The sequence below is a fragment of the Scylla paramamosain genome, chromosome 25 (genome assembly GCF_035594125.1).
Source record: "Scylla paramamosain isolate STU-SP2022 chromosome 25, ASM3559412v1, whole genome shotgun sequence".
In the NCBI taxonomy this organism is placed as follows: Eukaryota; Metazoa; Arthropoda; class Malacostraca; order Decapoda; family Portunidae; genus Scylla; species Scylla paramamosain.
The window spans coordinates 13,568,582-13,589,129 of record NC_087175.1 but is presented as its reverse complement, the minus strand read 5'-3'; the positions used below and the strand labels follow the sequence as shown (position 1 = coordinate 13,589,129).

General features: G+C 37.0%; 1 protein-coding gene across 1 annotated transcript in view; it reads right to left on the bottom strand.

Annotated features, from left to right (window-relative positions):
- LOC135113220 (uncharacterized) overlaps positions 1-20,548 on the bottom strand; it is a 633,180-nt gene that overhangs the window by 204,101 nt on the left and 408,531 nt on the right. Inside the window, exons 39-40 of the mRNA XM_064028389.1 lie at positions 17,051-17,286; positions 872-1,096 (exon numbers count right to left, since the gene is read on the bottom strand). Of these exons, the coding sequence (XP_063884459.1) occupies positions 872-1,096; positions 17,051-17,286 (461 nt within the window). The remainder of the gene's footprint in view (positions 1-871; positions 1,097-17,050; positions 17,287-20,548) is intronic.

Below are 20,548 nucleotides of genomic sequence, written 5' to 3'. Positions count from 1 at the left end.
ACTGACTGTCTTCAGCCCCTCTCTCACCGCCGCAATGTTGCATATCTAGCTGTCTTCTACCGCTATTTTCATGCCAACTGCTCTTCTGATCTTGCTAACTGCATGCCTCCCCTCCTTCCGCGGCCTCGCTGCATAAGACTTTCTTCTTTCTCTCACCCCTATTCTGTCTACCTCTCTAACGCAAGAGTTAACCAGTATTCTCAATCATTCATCCCTTTCTCTGGTAAACTCTGGAACTCCCTGCCTGCTTCTGTATTTCCACCTTCCTATGACTTGAATTGCTTCAAGAGGGAGGTTTCAAGACACTTATCCACCAATTTTTTACCACTGCTTTGACCCTTTTATGGGACTGGCATTCCAATGGGCATTTTTTTTTATTAGATTTTTGTTGCCCTTGGCCAGTATCCTTCCTACATAAAAAAAAAAAAAAACCAATGATCTTCAGAAAGGCCTCAATGACTCTCATGCACAGTAACATACCAGATCACAGTTGGCTGTCATTAAGAAGCCAAGCAATGACTAGGCTTCACATGTGATATGGTCAGCTTGACTTTTTTTGCATGAAAATCTCCACAAGCAACTAGTGATGTTATGAATGCTCAAGTTAAGTACTTGTCAAGGATCTTTGCCTGTCCTGCTTATCATAAACACACTAACAAAACAGCATAAGGCTTCATCTTATTTACTCATATAGAATCTTCTGGAGGAAAAATCACTCTGAACATCATCTCCATGGCATGATCTTCAAAATTTATGAGTCTCAACAGACATTTTATCATGTCCTATCATATCTGATCATTGTAAACAGATTGGCAAACGGGGATAAAAATGTAAGGACACTTGAGTATACATGAGCCACCAATGAACTCACCTTTTGCACATCTTTCCTGTCCATAATTCTTGCCCAGATAATCAAAACTATGAGGATAGTCAAGCAGATGAGGAGTGTTAAGTAGATAGTGAGATTATCAGTAAAACCCATGTTTGTGAAGACATAGCTAAAGTTGATGGTGTTTGGAGCCACAAACATTCCTGTTCCAAAGCTGGTGAGATGGTTGCACCTGATCTTGGTCAGGTTTGATGTGGCCTCTATCACCTGAAATAGAAGATAAATTAATTTTAAGTTGCAAATCTATCCACTAAAACTGTGTATGATTTATATATGTTTGCTACTAATAAAATATTGCAAACACACTATTCTCTTCCCAATGATAGAAGTTAAGTTCCCAAAAATTTTCATGATTGTTAAAATAACAGTTCTTGAAGTTAATACTACATGGATAAATTAGAGGTAAAAAAATCTTGACAAGATAAAGGGATAAAAAAAAGTATAATATTCTTATGATTATTATTTTACATTAATATACACCTAGCTCCCATGTAGTGCAATTTTCACAGTTACAATAACTGCATGGGGTTATCAACTCATCAGTGTGTACCTCTCACGTTATGAGGTCGGCTGGATTATCTTAAATCACCATGTGGTTTATCCTTATGTCAGAAATGAGTTGTTTTATTTCCTTTACTCAGTTGGCTACATAGATATACAGGTAATGTTTTCTGACTATATAGCCAAAAAAGAGCAATTCAGGTATTACACTATAACTTGGCACATTGAGTTCACACAGTGCATGTCTATACAGGAGTTACAACATACTGCATGCAATGAAAACACACAAAGTAATTAATGGCGAAGAATTAAATTTAGTGGTTGGGCACCTAGTACCCTCCTCCCCCCAAAAAATCATATAAATACAAGAAAATATGAAACATTATTGCACAATCTAGGAAACTGAAATTTCAATAAAATTACTACTACTACTACTACTACTACTACTACTACTACTACTAGTACTACTACTACTAATAATAATAATAATAGTAATAGTAATAATGATGATAATAATAATAATAATAATAATAATAATAATAATAATTATTATTATTATTATTATTATTATTATTATTATTATTATTATTATTATTATTATTATTATTATTATTATCTTAAAATTGATTTCTCTCTCTCTCTCTCTCTCTCTCTCTCTCTCTCTCTCTCTCTCTCTCTCTCTCTCTCTCTCTCTCTCTCTCTCTCTCTCTCTCTCTCTCTCTCTCTCTCTCTCTCTCTCTCTCTCTCTCTAAATATATTTCATTAGATGCAAGGCAGAGCCCAAATTCTACAGATATGTAAATGGAAAAATGAAACATAGGGATGACTTAAACAAGTTAAAAGAGAGGGAAGAATTTATTAAATTACTGAAGAGATGAGTGAACTAATGAATGAGAGCTTTCAATCTGTGTTCACAAAGGATACCAATTTTTGTATACAGAAACCGGAAAGAATACAGAGGATAATAGCAAAGATGGTACCAGAATTGAAAGACTTAAGCTATGAAGAAAGACTTGAAGAGATGGGTTTACCAACACTACAAGAGAAAATAGAAAGAAAAGACATGATAACAAAGTACAAATTAGTAAACAATATAAAAAGAATAGACAAATGACTTGGTACTACAGATGGAGGAGGGAGAGAGACAGACAAGGGGCCATGGGAAGAAAATAAAGAGTAGATGTTCAAGTGTCATCAAGAAATACAGCTTCCAGTATAACACAACTAAAATCGGGAATGGTTTGAAGGTAAAAGTGGTTGTGGCAAACAGCGTACACATGTAAAGAGAAACTAAATAAATATTGTTATGGAGACAGGACAAAATGAGCTTTGCTCGTGCCCTGTACAATACAACTAGGTAAATACAACAATGTAAATACACAGAACTGGAAGAATTAACATATGAAGACAGGTTAAAGAAAGTGAATCTGCAAACACTGGAACAAAAAAGAGAATGGAGAATTTTTATACTAATTTATGGATTGTGGAACAAAGTGGAAAAAATAGGTAAATATATATATATATATATATATATATATATATATATATATATATATATATATATATATATATATATATATATATATATATATATATATATAATGAGAAAGTGTTGCTAAGAGAAGTAGGAAATACCAGTTGCACATGAAGACACAGCAAAAAACTAAGAAAAGAAGATGCTTGAGTAACATAAAGAAATACAGTTTCCCAAAGAGAAATATATAAGTCTGGAACAAGCTAAGTAAGGATGTAGTATTGGGAACAACAGTGCACAACCTCAAGGAAAAACAGGACAAGTGTAGATATGGAGACGGGACCACATGAGTGTAGGAGTGTAGCTCATGTCCTGTAAATTACAACTAAATAAATACACACACACACACACACACAAGTGAGGAAATGGTGGCACAAAGATGCCATGGAAGATCACCAAGCAGAAGCTTAAAAATTATGTATACAAATGTAGATGGTTTGGTGTTGAGCCTATTGGAACTTAAAGACTACCTAAAGAACAATAAACCAGAACTGGTATGTTCAATGGAAACCAAACTAAAGAAGGTAATAAAGATGAGATTTCCAAAGGAAGGTTATAGCACATGAAAAAGAAACAGAAAAGAAAAGGGAAGAGGAGTGATGATATTGGTAAAAGAGGATATTGTTGTTGAAGTGGAATATGGTGATGGAATGGCAGAAACTTTGAGTGTTGTGATTAAGATTAAAAGAAGTAAAAAAAAAAAGGAAAATTATTGTGACATACTACATAACACCAAAAACTAATGCATGGGAGACCTATAAATATAAAATAATGCGACTAGAAACATGAAATAGCATAGAAGAAATAATAAGAAAGTGCTCTTAGTAGGCAACTTCAACACTAAAGGAATTAACTGGGAGGAGGTGGAAGTGAAAGGAAATGTCAAGTCATGGCGCAAAGAACTGATACATACCATGATGGTGAATACAATGAGACAGTGGGTGAACAAACCTACAAGATGTAGAGGATGAAAAGAACCATCACAGTTGGACTAAGTGTTTATGAAAACCACAGAAAGTAGACCAAGTATACATTGTCTGAGTCCAATTGGAAGAAGTGATGATGTGACAAAAGAAATGTACTACAGGAGGAAACAGTGTTGCACAGGAATGAACAACTTAGAAATGGGAGACAGAACAATGCTAAGGCAAATTTTTGCAGAGCTTAATAAATTTTATGAAAAAAAAAAAAATGGAAATAGCTATTTCAAGGGAAAGTAGTATAAGAAAAATGTGAGATATTTTTGAGTAAGTATAGAGAGGGGTGCAACAGTTTGTACCAAGTTATAAAGTGAAAACTTGAAAGCATGAATGGAATAATGCCAGGTGTGTAGAATCAAATAAGAAAAAAGAACAAGACATGGGGGAAAATTATTAGAAAACTTAACAGAAATACTAGGGAAGAATACAGAAAGGCAAGGAATGAATATAATATAATGAGAGAAGAAGAAAGAAACTTTGTAAGTGACATAATAAGAAAATACAAGGAAGAGTACAAACTCTTCTAGATAAATAAATAGAAAAATCAAACATAAAGATGACATAAATCATTTAAAAAGAAAAGGAATAATTTATGAAACTACTGAGACAAGTGAACTAATGAATGACAGTTTTCAATCTGTGTTTACAAAGGAAACAATTTTGTGGCACCAAAAGTTGTATCACAGAATGAATGAATACAGGAGATACAAGTAAAAGAGAAAAGAAATCAAGAAACTGCTGGAAGAGCTGGATGTTATAAAAGTTATGGGATCGGATCAAGTAAATGGATGGATATTAAAAGAATGCAGAGAACAAATAGAGGAACCCATATTGGATATAATTAACAGCATGTTGAGAGGAAGAAAAGTACCAAGGGAATGGAAAAGAGCTAACATAGTCCCAATATACAAATGGGGAAATAAAATGGAACCATTAAATTAGAGAGAGTGTCACTAACAAGTATTGTAAACAAGCTTTGTGAAATAGTAATTAAAAGATAGATGAATGCAATAATAATTACAGATAAGCAATTTGGATTTGGGAAAGGGAGATCCTTTGTCACAAATCTAAGTTTTTATATGAGAGTAACAGATGGAGGGCAAGAGAGGGACGGATGGGTTGATGTGGTATCTCTAAAAAAGTATTTAATAAAATTCCTCACAAAAGCCTTATGTGGAAGTTAGAGAATGAAGGAAGACTAAAGGCAGCAACATTGAGATGGATGGAAGGAAATGAGAACAGTAATCAGGGATGCTAATTCAAGTTGGTGCGAAGTGACAAGTGGGGCATTGCAAGGATCTGTGCTGGCACCTATTATATTTCAAATATATGTAACTGATATGACAGGATCTAAATAGTTATATAAACCTTTTTTGCTGATGATGCAAAAATAATGAAAACAATAAAGGATGAAAATGACTGCAAGGAGTTACAGGAGGATACTGACAAGATACATGCATGGAGCCAAAGATGGAAACTACAATTTAATGTCAGAAAATGCCACATGTTGAAAACAGGAAAAAGTAAAAAGAGACCTTCATGAAATTATGAAATAGGAGGAGAAATAATAATGAAAAGTAATGAAGGAAAAGACTTAGTAGTAATGATTCAAGACACATTATCACCTAAAAGACACATAAATGGGATATTCAGCTCTACATACAAACTGTTAATAAACATTACTGTGGCTTTTAACTATTTAGATAAAGAAATGAAGAAAATTATAACAAGTATAATACAACCTAAATTGGAATATGCAGCAGTAGTTTGTGCTCCACATAGAAAAAAAAAATATAAAAACTGGAAAGGATAGTAGTAAAGATGGTACCACAAGTGAAAAACTTAAGCTATGAAGAAGGACTGGAAGAGATGGGATTACCAACACTACATGAAAGAAGAAGAGGAGACCTGATAACAATGTACAAATTAGTAAACAATATAGAAAGAATAGGCAGAAATAATTTGGTACCACAGATGGAGGAAGAGGAGAGACAAGAGGGGGCATGGGAAGAAGAGAGGTTAGGGTTGGAAAAATAAATGAGATAGTGACAGAAGAAGTCAAAAGTTAGAAAGAAGAGAGAGAACAACAATAATAGGTGGACATGGGGGAGATAATAAGGCAACAGCAACAGGAACACAATAAGGATGTTGAAAAGTAAGTCATTAAAATAATAAAAGAAAAAAGTAATCTTGTGAGAGACACAGTACAGAGAAAGATGTGTGTGGTGGTATTTGGGGTTAAGAAGAGCCTACCCATGAAAATAGCAAGAGAAAAAGAAGTAAAAAGGCCTAGAAAAATTATAGCAGGAGTGGCAGAGGAAGGAGAGGAGATAATCGAACAAACTGAAGAGTTTTACAGGATCGAAAAGTGTGAAGAAAATGGAACATAACCAATGAAAATAAGATTCATGCCACAAACAGCAGCAGAACATGTCTTGCAAAGAACAGGAAAATTGGCAAAAATAGAAGGAAAGAAGGAAATATGGATAAAAGACATGAATGAAAAAGCAAGGAGAGAACACAGAAACTAGGAAGAAGATTCACCTGGAAAGTTGTGGACATGAAAGTAAGGAAATGGTGGCACAAAGATGCCATGGAAGATCATCAAACAGAAGTTTAAAGATTATGTATACTTATGTAGATGGTTTGGTGTCGAGCCTATTGGAAGTTAGAGACTACTCAAAGAGCAATAAATCAAATGTGGTATGTGTAAGAGATGCCAAACTAAAAGAGGAAATAAAGTTGGGATTTGCAAGGGAAATATATAGCACATGTTGGAGAGACAGAAAAAGATAGGGAGGAAGAGGAGTGATGATACTGTTAAAAGACGATATTGTTGTTGAGGAAGTGGAATATGGTGATGGAATGGTGAAGACATTGAATGTTGTGATTAAGATCAAAGGAAGTGAAAAAAGGAAAATCATTGTGATATAGTTACTACCAAAAATTAATGCATGGGAGGCTAATATATTTAAAAGTATGCAACTAGAAACAAAAAAAAATAGTATAGAGGAAATGATAAGGAAGAGTATCAAAGTGCTCTAAGTAGGCTACTTTAACACTAAAGGAATTAATTGGGAGGAGATGGAAGTGAAAGAAAATGCCGGGTCATGAAGTAAAGAACTTATGCAAACCATGATGGTGAATACAACAAGATGGTGGTTGAACGAGCCTATGAGATGCAGAGGAGAACCATCACATTTGGACTTAGTGTTTACAAAAAACCCAGAAAGTAGACCAAGTATACATTGCCTGAGTTCCAACAGGAAGAAGTGATCATGTGATAATAGAAATAGTACCACAGGAAGAAAAAGTGTTGCAAAGGAAAGGACAGTACAGAAATGCTAAGGCAGACTTTGCAGGGCTTAATAAATTTTATGGAAAAATGAACTGGAAAGAGCTATTTGAAGATAAAATAGTGCAAGAAAAATATGAGATATTTTTGAGCAAGTATAGAGAGGGGGTGTAACAGTTTGTGCGATGTTATAAGGTGAAAATCAAGAAACGTGAATGGTATAATGCCAGGTGTGTAGAAGTAAAAAAGAAAAAGGACAGGGCATGGAAAAAAATTATGAAACAACTGAACAGAAATGCTAGACAAGAATACAGACAAGCAAGGAATGAATACAGCAAAATAAGAAGAGAAGAAGAAACTTTGAAAGTGACAAAGTAAGAAAATGCAAGGAAGAACCCAGACTCTTCTACAGATATGTAAATGGAAAAATGAAACATAAGGATGGCATAAACAAGTTAAAAAGAGAAGGAAGAATTTATGAAACTACTAAGGAGATGAGTGAACTAATGAATGAGAGCTTTCAATCTGTGTTTATAAAGGAAATCAAATTTGTGGCACCAAAAGTGGTATCATAGAATGAGGGAATACAGGAGATACAAGTAAAGAGACAAGAAATCAAGAAACTGCTGGAAGAGCTGGATATTAGGAAAGCTATGGGACCAGATAAAGTTAATGGATGGATATTAAAAGAATGCAAAGAACAAATGGAGGAACCCATATGGGATATAATTAACGGCTCGTTGAGAGAAGAAAAGTACCAAGGAAATGGAAAAGAGCTAACATAGTGCCAATATACAAAGGAGGAAATAAAATGGAACCACTAAATTACAGACCAGTGTCACTAGCAAGTATTGTAAGCAATCTTTGTGAAATAGTAGTTAAACATAGATGGTGGAATATCTAGAAGAAGAAAAGATAATTACAGAAAAGCAATTTAGATTCAGGAAGGGGAGATCCAGTGTCACAAATTTAGTGAGCTTCTATATGAGAGTAATAGATGGAGTGCAAGAGAGGGACAGATGGGTTGATGTGGTATACCTGGATCTCAAAAAAGCATTCGATAAAGTTTCCCACAAAAGTCTTATGTAGAAGCCAGAGAACAGAGGAGGACTAAAGGGAGCAACATTGAGATGGATGGAGGATTATTTACAAGGGAGGGAAATGAGAACAGTAATCAGAGACACTAATTCAAGTTGGCACAAAGTGACAAGTGGGGTATCACAAGGATCTGTGTTGGCACTTGTTATGTTTCAAATATATGTAAATGATATGACAGAGGGTCTAAATAGTTATATAAACCTTTTTACTGATAATGAAAAAATAATGAAAATATTAAAGGATGAAAATGACACAAGGGGTTACAAAAGAATATTGACAAGATACATGCATGGAGCCAAAGATGGAAACTAGAATTTAACACCAGAAAATGCCACGTGTTGGAAATAGGAAAAAATAAAAAGAAACCTTCGTGGAAGTACCAAATGGGAGGAGAAATAATAATGAAAAGTAATGAAGGAAAAGATTTGGGAGTAATGATTCAGGACACATTATCACCTGAAAGACACAAAAATGGGATATTTGGCTCTATATACAGCTGGTATTTGACTATTTAGATAATGAAATGATGAAAATTATAATAAGGATGATACTTCTTAAATATGAATAAGCAGCAGTAGTTTGAGTTCCACACAGAAAAGGAGATATACAGAAGCTGGAAAGAGTACAGATGGTAGCGATGAAGATGATACTAGAATTGAAAGAAGAAAGACTTGAAGAGATGGGTTTACCATACTGCAAGAGAGAAGAGAAAGAGGAGACCTGATAACAATGCAAATTAGTAAACAATATAGAAAGAATAAACAAAAATGACTTGGTACCACATATGGAGGAGAGAGAGAGAGACAGACAAGCAGGCATGGAAAGAAAATAATGAATGGACATTCAAGCAACATCAAGAAATACAGATTCCTGTATAGAACTACTGAAATCTGGAATGATTTGAAGGAAGAAGTGGTTGTGGCATACAGTGTACACATATTGAAAGAGAAACTAGTTGATGTGGTTATGGAGACAGGACAAAATGATCTTTGGCTCATGCCTTGTACAATACAACTAAATAAATACACACAGGAAATTTAAAGTATACACATTCTTTTTCTTTATATTTAAATGAGAATAGTACTTTACTGTACAATACAAGACAAATGACTGTTATTAACTGTTGTGAATCTAATGTGCAATGGGGAGTCAGGAGAGATGAGAGAATGCGCATGACTGAATGACTCTCTGTAAGTAATGAACAGTGCTTTATAGATGTATCTAGATTAATGACCATCAGATACGGCTTTAGCATCCCACCCTTTCCTTATATGTGTTCGTTATATTGAGGGTTTACTATCTAAATCTGCTTTCTGATATATTGTGGTTATTCTAGGGATTTTTATTTCACTTGTCATTTGAAATTCCCTACTGTTTCCCAATGGTCACAAAGGTCATCAGGCCAATGATGGCCTAGCGAAGTATGACATCATGAATCATACGAGTTGAGTGAATGGAATGGACACACACACACACACACACACACACACACACACACACACACACACACACACACACACACACACACACACACACACACACACACACACACACACATTCCGGCTGAATTGGCAGAGATAATGAACAGGAGTTTTCAATCATTATTCACAAAAGAGAGAACATTTGTGTGGCAGAGTGAGATGAGTGAGGAAATGGGTCTGGGGGAAATCCAAGTGACTGAAGAGGATGTCCAGAAACAGATGGAGGGACTAGACATTAGGATGGCGCCTGGACCTGATGGAGTGTCAGGATGGATACTAAAAGAGTGCAATCAGCAGTTGACAAGGGTAATGCATAATATTATTGAGAGCTTCCTAATTTAAAGTAGAGTCCTAATTGAATGGAAGAGAGCCAACATAGTGCCAATTTACAAAGGTGGTAGTAAAGAGGAGCCCTTAAACTATAGACTTGTGTCTCTGACAAGTGTGGTGTGCAAAATGTGTGAAAGATTGCTGAAGGATAAATGGATGCAGTACCTAGAAGGAAATGAAGTGATAATAAAGCAAAATTTTGGATTTAGGAGAGGGAGATCATGTGTTACAAACTTACTGAATTTTTATTCTAGTGGTGGATATAATGCAAGAAAGAGATGGATGGGCAGATTGTGTTTATTTAGACCTGAAGAAGGCCTTTGATAAAGTCCCACACAGGAAATTGTTGTGGAAGTTGAAGCATAATGGTGGGCTAAGGGGGACCTCTTGAGATGGATGGAAAATTTCTTGACAAACAGAGAAATGAGAACGGTAGTGAAAGATCAAAAATCATCATGGAGGGAAGTCATAAGTGGAGTACTCCAAGGCTCAGTACTTGCACCAGTCATGTTTGCAGTTTATACAAATGATATGACGGAGAGTGTGAACAGCTACATGAGCCTTTTTGCAGATGATGCAAAGTTGCTGAAGAAAGTTGAGAGTGCAGAGGACTGTGGAACGTTACAAGAAGACCTGAACAAGATATCAGAGTGGAGTTATAGATGGGAAATTAATTTAATTTATAGAAGTGTAAAGTAACAGAATTTGGAAAAAGTACAAGAATAGTCAAAGGAAATTATGTGTTGAATGGTGTAAGGTTGAGTGGAACAGAAGAGGAAAAGGATCTCGTTGTTAAAGTGACTGGGAACCTGACCCCGGAGAGACACATTAGCAAAATTACAGGAGAAACCTATAACTTGTTGAGAAGAATAAGGCAGGCCTTTGCATATATGGATGAAGAGATGATCAGGAAGATGATCGTGTTGCTGATAAGACCTAGACTAGAATATGCATCAGTATTGTGGTCGCCATAAAAGAAAAAGGATATAAGGAAGTTAGAGAGAGTTCAGAGAGCAGCTACGAAGATGGTACCAAGTATCAGGGACTTGTCATATGAAGAGAGACTGGCAAGGATACCTCTACCAACGTTGGAAAAGAGGAGAGAAAGGGGTGACTTGATTGCGATATATAAAGCATATGAGGAAGTAGAGGAGGTGTACCGGAGTGACTTAATGGTCTGGGATACAAGGGACACAAGAGGACATGGAAAGAGGCTGAAGAGGAGTGCTTGAAGAAGAGACGTCAAAAAGTATAGTTTCCCATACAGAAGAATTGATGTATGGAACAGTCTGGATGAGGAGATAGTAAATGCAGAAAGTATACATGGATTCAAGGCTAAGTTGGGCATTAAAAGATATGGAGATGGGACAGCATGAGCATAGCTCTTTTCCCATAAAGCACAACTTGGTAAATACACACACACACACACACACACACACACACACACACACACACACACACACACACACACACACACACACACACACCTCCGTTGAACTCCTGAGAATGACTCACCGAACCCCTGGAGTTTGATCGAACCCAGGTTAAGAACCGCTGATTTAGACTTAATGAGACTGTTTGGTTGAGCAATCATAGACTAATCTTACTGGAGTGTCAATGCAATATTTTTTTTTAGCCCATGATGTGATAAATAGTGAATATTATGGTGTTTATTATTATGTGGATCCATTTTTTTCTATAAAGTCCCTGTTCATCTGATTATTAATTACTTGGAAATATTGATAACAGTAATTTGTTTTTTTAAAGGTGTTTTGAAGACTTCTTAATCTACTTGTATTGCTCAAAAGCAAAATTACCCCTACATTAGACGGAATACGCATGAGAATATTGCCCATTAGTGGCAACCTGACTGTATATGAAGGATGGGGAAATGAGGACAATTACTGATCAAAAGCCACTCTGGAGAAAGCTCATCAGTGGACTACCTCAAGAGTCAGTGCTGGCCACAATCTTGGTAAAAGTTTAAGTATGTCACTGACATGATAGAGTGAGTAAACTGTTACATGAATGTGTTTGTTAATGAAATCAAGCTGTTAAGGAGGATGGAAAGAACTGAGGACTGTAAAGCATTGCAGCAAAACCTGGATAGGATATTGGAAGTTGAATTTGAGGCCAAAAAGTGCAGTGTGATGGAATTTGGAAAGAATAAAAACAGAGTAATTAACAACTATAAAATGGGGGGGAGGTGAGATTATTGGAAAAAATAGAAAAGGATTTACAAGTAAAAACAATATATAAATTGTTCCATAGAAACATATAAACTAAATTTTAGGAAGAACATATAATTTCTTAAGAAGCATAACAGTAGCATTTGTGTATCTGGTAGAGGAAATAGCCAAGTTGATTATGACTATGATTCATCCAAAATCATAGTATGTAGCAGTGGTGTGGTTGCAAGTTCAAAGAAAATACGACTTGTGAGGTAGGCGACAGAAAGAGAAATGAGAAAATAGTGTTTGAATTCTCATAGGCTTGGGTAAATTATCATTTTGCACATCATTTTTGCACTGGCGCAGGAGTAACACATAGACATACCGCGGTGCCTACATCACTTTTAAAAGCTCTACTAGAACGCTATGAACCAGATATCGTGTGTGTGTAACTTTTTTTTTTTTGTAAAACTAGTATTTATTTTAGTAGCAAAGTGGCAATGATATCAGTGATGTCAGAGGCAATGGTTGCCCCTGATTGGCTACTACAGCATCTCAGGCATCTGCATCAGTATTGCATGGAAATCTCGTCAGTGAAGAATCTGCCAGAGTTGGCATTTTCACTCTAAAACCAAATAGACATTAAATTTTGCCAAACTGACTCACACTGGGAATCTAGACATATAAAACTGTATGGCACATAATGATAACTCACTTTCAAGTTTAGTGTTGCTTACCTCACAATTGTAGGGGGAGTGTCATGTAAAAAAATCAAAGAGAATACAGAGCAGCAACAAAGATGGTTACCAGGCTAGATCTGACCTATAGCAAGACAGGATAAATTTATCATGATAGGAATATCACCAGGGACTGAATCCAACAATGACACTCAAAATAAAAAACTGGTCTGACTTATTGTCACTTGGGTCAAGATGATCACTAGAGCTTGAACAATTTTTGATTGGCCTTGATAGTCATGTTACTGTTGTTATGACCACAATTCCTAGCCCCTTCACAAAGCTGCTGCACCTGGAATAGCTTCACTGAGCCACCTCTTATGTAGACTCAGTGCAGGGCTCACAGACAGGTGTACGGGGTCCCTTGTGACTCCTGCACCCTATTCACAATGTGTCGTAACTCTAGGTCACACTAAGTTGAGGTCGCCAGTCTGTTTTACTAGCCCACAGACAAGGGAAATATTCCAAAGAACACTTAACACCCACAGCTGCAGAAGAATCAACAACCACGTCTAGGAAAAACCGTTGACATACAATAATATGTATATGACTGAAGTATAATACCCTGTTGAGCTTCAGAGTGTTATAGCCTCAAACCAAGTATTGTTTACTGCCTCCTAGATGACAGGCCTTGTCAGGACCTGGGGAGGGAGTAAAATTTACTATGTGGCTAATTACTTAGGTGCTCTGCAACTGAACTGCATCAGACCACAGCAGCATTTAGAACAAATAGGGTCACTAACAAGAGACACCAGAAACTACAGCAAAAAGAGTGCCCACAAAGACACAGAAGGGTCAGTCACTGTTCACTGTGCCAGCTCAGAATGTACTCTCACACAGGCGAGGAATCACTTCCCTGGGTATAGTGTATAATTCACAACTACACTTACTGGCAGATTACTGTGGACACTCCCAGTCTATATAAGTAGGCCAGGGTTTACAGCCAGTAAGGATTCACTTATCCCCTTAAGGCAACTGACTGGGGTAACTTTTATCCCACCTTAGTCTCCTTCAAGTATTAGAGCATGTCTTGGTACGTCTGCTCCTTCCTACTGCCAAGTAGGTACTGCATGGGAAAGCATTCCAACCACCTTCCTACTCTGCTGCTAAGGGGAAGGGGTACAAGGAAGAAAGAGAAGAGGGGTGTGACACACACACACACACACACACACACACACACGGACAGTGGCATACACTAATGTAAATGGTTTAGTTTCAGTGATGGATGAAGTGAATGAATTTATAAAAGCAAATGAACCAGACATCATGGCAATGGTAGAAACTAAACTAAGAGATTCAGAAACACCAAATTTAGGAGGGGGAAAGTACAATATGTGGATAAGAAACATATGTGGAAAAGGAGGAGGTGGAGTGATGATGCTTGTTAAAAAGGGTATCAGGGTTGAGAGTGTGAAAAAGGCAGAAGGCTTGGTGGAAGGCCTAAACTTACAACTAATAAATGGAAGAAGAGGATTACGATATGCCACAGTGGTGTATGTCCCACCAAAAACAAAGACCTGGAATAGGCAAGAGCATGAACAGTTGCTGAGTGAGACAAAAGAATGGCTTGTAAAGAAAATAAAAGAAAACAACAAAATCGTTATAATGGAAGATTTTAATTGTAAAGAGATAAATTGGGAGGAGTGGAACACAAGAGGAGAAGACTCATGGGGAGATAAGGTTTTGAAACTGGCAACGAAAAATATTATGACACGGTGGGTTGAGGAAAACATTAGATACAGAGGAGGAGAGGAGCCATCAAGACTTGATTTGGTATTATCAAAAGAAACATATTATAGTAGACATGAACTATAGTTGTCCACTAGGAAAAAGCGACCATGTCATGATAAGGTTTTGTATTAAAGAAAAGAGAGAGGAAAGTAGATGTGAAGATTATAAAAGTGAAAGATTTAATTATGGTAAGTCAAATTTTTAACAAATGAAGAGATATTTTGGTGAAGCAGACTGGAATACACTTATCACAGCAAGTAATGTGCAAAAGAAGTGGGAAGCTTTCATCAATATTTATGAAGAAGGAGTAAAAAGATATGCACCAAAAAGTAGAGACAAAGAGAAGATATAACAATGACTGGTATAATAGAAGATGTGAAATAGCTAGGGAGGAGAGGGAAATGGCATAGAATAGATGGCAGAGGAAAAATACACAGAAGCTATGGCAAAACTACACAACTACAAGAAATGAATATGTAAGGGTTATTAGAGAAGAAAGGAAAAATTTATGAGAAAGATGTTATGGACAAATGCAAAGAGGAACCAAAACTATTCTTCAGATATGTGAACAGCAAAATGAAAAATAGAGAAGGAATAAACAGATTGAAGGTGAATGGTCAAATGTGTGAGGATCTGACTGAATTGGCAGAGATAATGAACAGGAGTTTTCAATCAGTATTCACAAAAGAGAAAATATTTGTGTGGCAGAGTGAAATGAGTGAAGAAATGGGTCTGGGGGAAATCCAAGTGACTGAAGAGGATGTCCAGAAACAGGTGGAGGGACTAGACATTAGGAAGGTCCCTGGATCTGATGGAGTGTCAGGATGGATACTAAAAGAGTGCAATCAGCAGTTGACATGGGTAATACATAATATTACTGAAAGCTCCCTAATTGAAAGCAGAGTCCCAATTGAATGGAAGAGAGCCAACATAGTGCCAATCTACAAAGGTGGTAGTAAAGAGGAGACCTTAAACTATAGACCTGTGTCTCTAACAAGTGTGGTGTGCAAAATGTGTGAAAGATTGCTGAAGGATAAATGGATGCAGTACTTAGAAGGAAATGAAGTGATAATAAAGCAACAATTTGGATTATGAATTATATGGATGAAGAGATGGTCAGGAAGATGATCATGTCGCTGATAAGACCTAGACTAGAATATGCAGCAGTAGTGTGGTCGCCATACAAGAAAAAGGATATAAGGAAGTTGGAGAGAGTTCAGAGAGCAGCTACAAAGGTGGTACCAAGTATCAGGGACTTGTCATATCAAGAGAGACTGGAAATATTGCGATATATAAAGCATATGAGGGAGTAGAGGAGGTGGACCGGAGCAACTTAATGGTCTAGGATACATGGGACACTAGAGGACATGGGAAGAGGCTGAAGAGGAGTGCTTATAGAAGAGATGTCAAAAAGTATAGTTTCCCATATAGAAATATTGATGTATGGAACAGTCTGGATGAGAAGATAGTAAATGCAGAAAGTATACATGGATTCAAGGCTAAGTTGGATATTAAAAGATATGGAGATGGGACAGCACAAGCATAGCTCTTTTCCCATAAAGCACAACTAGGTAAATATGACTAGGTAAATACACACACAGACATGCATCCTCACCTGCTCCCTGCGCGGTCTTTACTTGAATAAAGCATTTTAATTCTAAAAATCCTACTGATTAAATTAGGGAAGGCTAGATGAATACTGATTGTTTCTTTGTTAAGGGCAACTCTTCTACTAAATACTGGGTAAGTCTCCAATTAAATGGATAAGAGAAAGTAAGGAAATTTATGCAGGGAACATGAGTAATTGCACAGACAAATATCTTAAAGAGTTTCAGGCTGAATACATGCATGACCAGGAAGCATCCAAGTCTCGTCCCTGGCTTTCTCTCTCTCTCTCTCTCTCTCTCTCTCTCTCTCTCTCTCTCTCTCTCTCTCTCTCTCTCTCTCTCTCTCTCTCTCTCTCTCTCTCTCTCTCTCTCTCTCTCTCTCTCTCTCTCTCTCTCTCTAATGATTCTTTTCTCATGCATACTTACTTTCTTCATCTTATGTTACTTCTCTCGCTGTACATTACACTGTACATTTGGGCCTTGGTGATCACTTACAGTAGTGTTAAACTTGCAATACAGTACTTTGAATGTCCCTCCAGTGATTCACTTCTTGGAAATGATCTTTCATTATCAATTGTATGATGATCTAAAGGAAGCATGACACAAATTAACAATGCTTAAGAAATTCTGTAAGCCTATTTAACACAAAGATGTAAATTCTTCATTACCCTACACATGACCACCATCACTACTTACTGTGATGCCATCACTCTCCCACTGAGAATTTTCAAGGTTGAGATAGAAGGCAGTGTCAGTAATGATTTCCAGCTTATAATTGGTAGTAATGTTCCTCAGCTTACTAGAAGTGATGTTGTACTTTTCATTGGGCTTTACTTTACTTCTTTCTAATTCACTGATGAGCTCAGCCACACCAAAGAAGTATCTGCCACGGCCCTTCAGGTCCCGACTCAACAAAAACAGAGACCGTATGCCTGCAAAAGAATGTGTTTGAGAGTATGACATTTTTGTTATTTGCAGCTGTTAATTGTTATACATACTTAAATCTTAATCTATGAAATTTATCTCCCTGATGTTTAAACAAGAGAATAAAAAAAAAAAAGAAAAAAAAATGATACATACATATACCAAGGTTGTCTCCTCCAAAAAGGGGTTGCCATGACAGGGCACACAGTTTTCACATTCACATTCATTCACACCACTTCTCATTGCCCCTTGGTCCCCAAGAGAAAAGAAAATATCCCTGCCTTCACTTGATAGGGATCAGCCATACAGATTGTACACTTTATTCTGAAGCAGGACTCCTCAGTGGGGCATTTTTTTTTTTTTTACCATAATCCAGTGCCTCTCTTACATAAAAAAAGAAAAATACACTCAAAATGATACTTAGATGAATAAATAGTTAAAAATTTACTCTGCAGAAATATAAATACATACACATGTATAATGGAAGCTCTATTACCAAACAGCTTCCTTTTCAAAGATTTTGGTTTATGAACAAAATTTTGATCTCACAGTTGATTTGGTCACTGTACCACAATTCAGTTCTTGAACAACCTATGTGGCAGCTGCCACACACAAGATCACAGTGTGTCAGTCATGCTGCAGGCCTTGCTCAGTGCACATCTACGCCATACTGTTCTCTTTTTGGCTTTTTTAAAACAGATTAATCCATATTGCATAGATTCCTATGAGGAAAACTGTTTGTTTCCAAACATTTCAGATTTTGAACAGCATTCACGAATTAATCAAGTTTGAGAACCAAGTTTCCACTGTATGAGGGGGTGTTCAATGAGTTCTCAGCTTAACATAGGAGGAGGGGAGACAGGAGCCCACTGTGACTGAAACACATTCATACATTTCAAAAACTAATGCACAGGCTGGCATACACTCAATATTTTTTTATTCAGTTCAACAGTGACCTCCACGAGTAAGGATGGCATCTTCCAACAAAATGAGTGAAGCTGAACAGTGGGCTGTGGTAGGATTTTTTGTGATTCAGTGGAAAGTGCCACAGTTGATTCATGAGGAATTGAATACAGCACTAGGGGATAGTGGCCTGTCCTATTCCACTTTTAAACATTGTGTTGCTTTCTTCAAGCAGGGCCACGACTCATGTAAGGATGTCCCCCAGAGTGGTGGTCCATCAGGTGCAGTCACCAAGGAAAATGTGGCCATGGGGGAGAGCATGGTCATGGGTAATTGCTGAATCTCAAGTGCAATATATTGCTTCTCAGTTGGGGATCAGAAATGGATCCATTGTTACCATCTTGCACAATCACCTCAACCTTTCCAAGGCATCTGCCTGAAAAATGCTGATGCTTGAACCAGATAATTATTTCAACAGAGATGTTGATCCTCATGAGAGTGGATCCAGAGTGATTCATGGCCCAAATCGTAACCCAGGATGAAACACAGGTTCCTCACACTGATCCAGAAACCAAAGCCAAGTAGAAGAAATGGAAGCATCCCTCCTCTCTAATGCCACAAAAATTCAAGGTCACAAAGTCATCCAGGAGGATCATGGTGACAATATTTTGGGACTCTGAAAGGATTCTACTCATGGACATCTTGGATCATGATTGCACTATTAACAGACCATACTATGCTAATCTAGTGGGGAAGCTTTGAGAGGCTCTGCTTAAGAAACAATGAGGGTAAAAGAGGTGTTCTTCTCTTACAGGACAATGCTCCTGTGCACAAGAGCACAGTAGCTATGAACAAATTGGTGTCCTGTGGCTTCAAGGAGAATAAAAATGGAATTATGTGTGTGAGAGTGAGAAAGAGTGAGAAAGTATGAAGTGAAAATTATATAAAATGAATGAGGGGGAGAAAGAGCAAGGTATCACTCCCTAATCCCTTATCTCTGACAGGTAAGAGAGAAGGAAAGTGACTCGACAAAAGAAGGGAGAGGAAAAGAAAAAAGGGAGGAAAGGACAGGCAGTGGATAGATGAGCAGCAGCTCGCACAGCTGGTTGGTTAGTTTTGCGAGTTTTAGTTTGTTATTCTGATTAAATTTTTATTAAAACTTCAGGGTTCACACAAATGACGAGTTTGTCTTGCCAGTTTTGGTTTATCATTCCAATTACATATATATATATATATATATATATATATATATATATATATATATATATATATATATATATATATATATATATATATATATATACACTTATCCCCCAGCTATAGCGGGTTTTGCTAACGCGGTTTAAAGCTATCACGGGAACAATAAAAAACACATTAAATGGGCTAACGCGAATCCTAGTGGAGCTATCACGGCCCATGAGTCGTTATATGTCCAGGATGTTCACGTGACAGCTACGTCATATTTCTTGGCCAGATTCGCTTGCTAATTGGCTGAATTTGACTGACATATTAGGCCGTGATTGGCTTGCACACTCCCGCTTCCTTATCCAGCCACTCTCCCGTTCCCCCATCCCTCTAGTCCCTCCCGCCACAGTTGACTGAGTGGCACGTGCCGTGGTGAATCTCAAGGTCACGCGTGTGTATCTCGGGACAATGGCCTCTACTCCCCCTCCTGGCCACCCAGGGAGATCGCTACCACCCAACCCGACCCAGCGAAAGGCAACAGCGGCGCCTGGGAAAGAAATCAAGAAGAGGAAGAACCTTACATATGCTGTGAAATATGAGATAGTGAAATTGATCGAGAGTGGACAAAGTAAAAGTTCAGTGGGCGCTAAGTTTGGCATCAACGAGTCTACAGTGAGAGGTATTTACCTTAAGAAGGACCACATTAAGGCACATATGAACCTCACTAGTGATAGTGCTGGACATAATGCTGTGCGAAGCTCAAATCATGTCCTCCTCAAGACTGATCTATAAATCATGGTGAGATGAGGGAAAAAAAAAGGTGCCAATATGTTGGATTGTGTTGCTACTCTGGCGGGCCACGAACAATTTTTTTTTTTCCTATGTATTCTTAACAATGGCTATTGCGTTTTTAGCTATCACGGCGATGTTAAGGGACCAATTTCTCGCGATAGCTGGGGGTTGAGTGTATATATATATATATATATATATATATATATATATATATATATATATATATATATATATATATATATATATATATATTGGAGCCTCAGTTACCAAATGCCTCCCTTTTTTTAACATCAGTTTTCAAAGAAAATTTTTAACTCATTATTGCTTTAGTTGTGGTACCTTAATTCGGTTGTAGAACGAAGTTATTTAATTTCAAATATTAAAAGACAT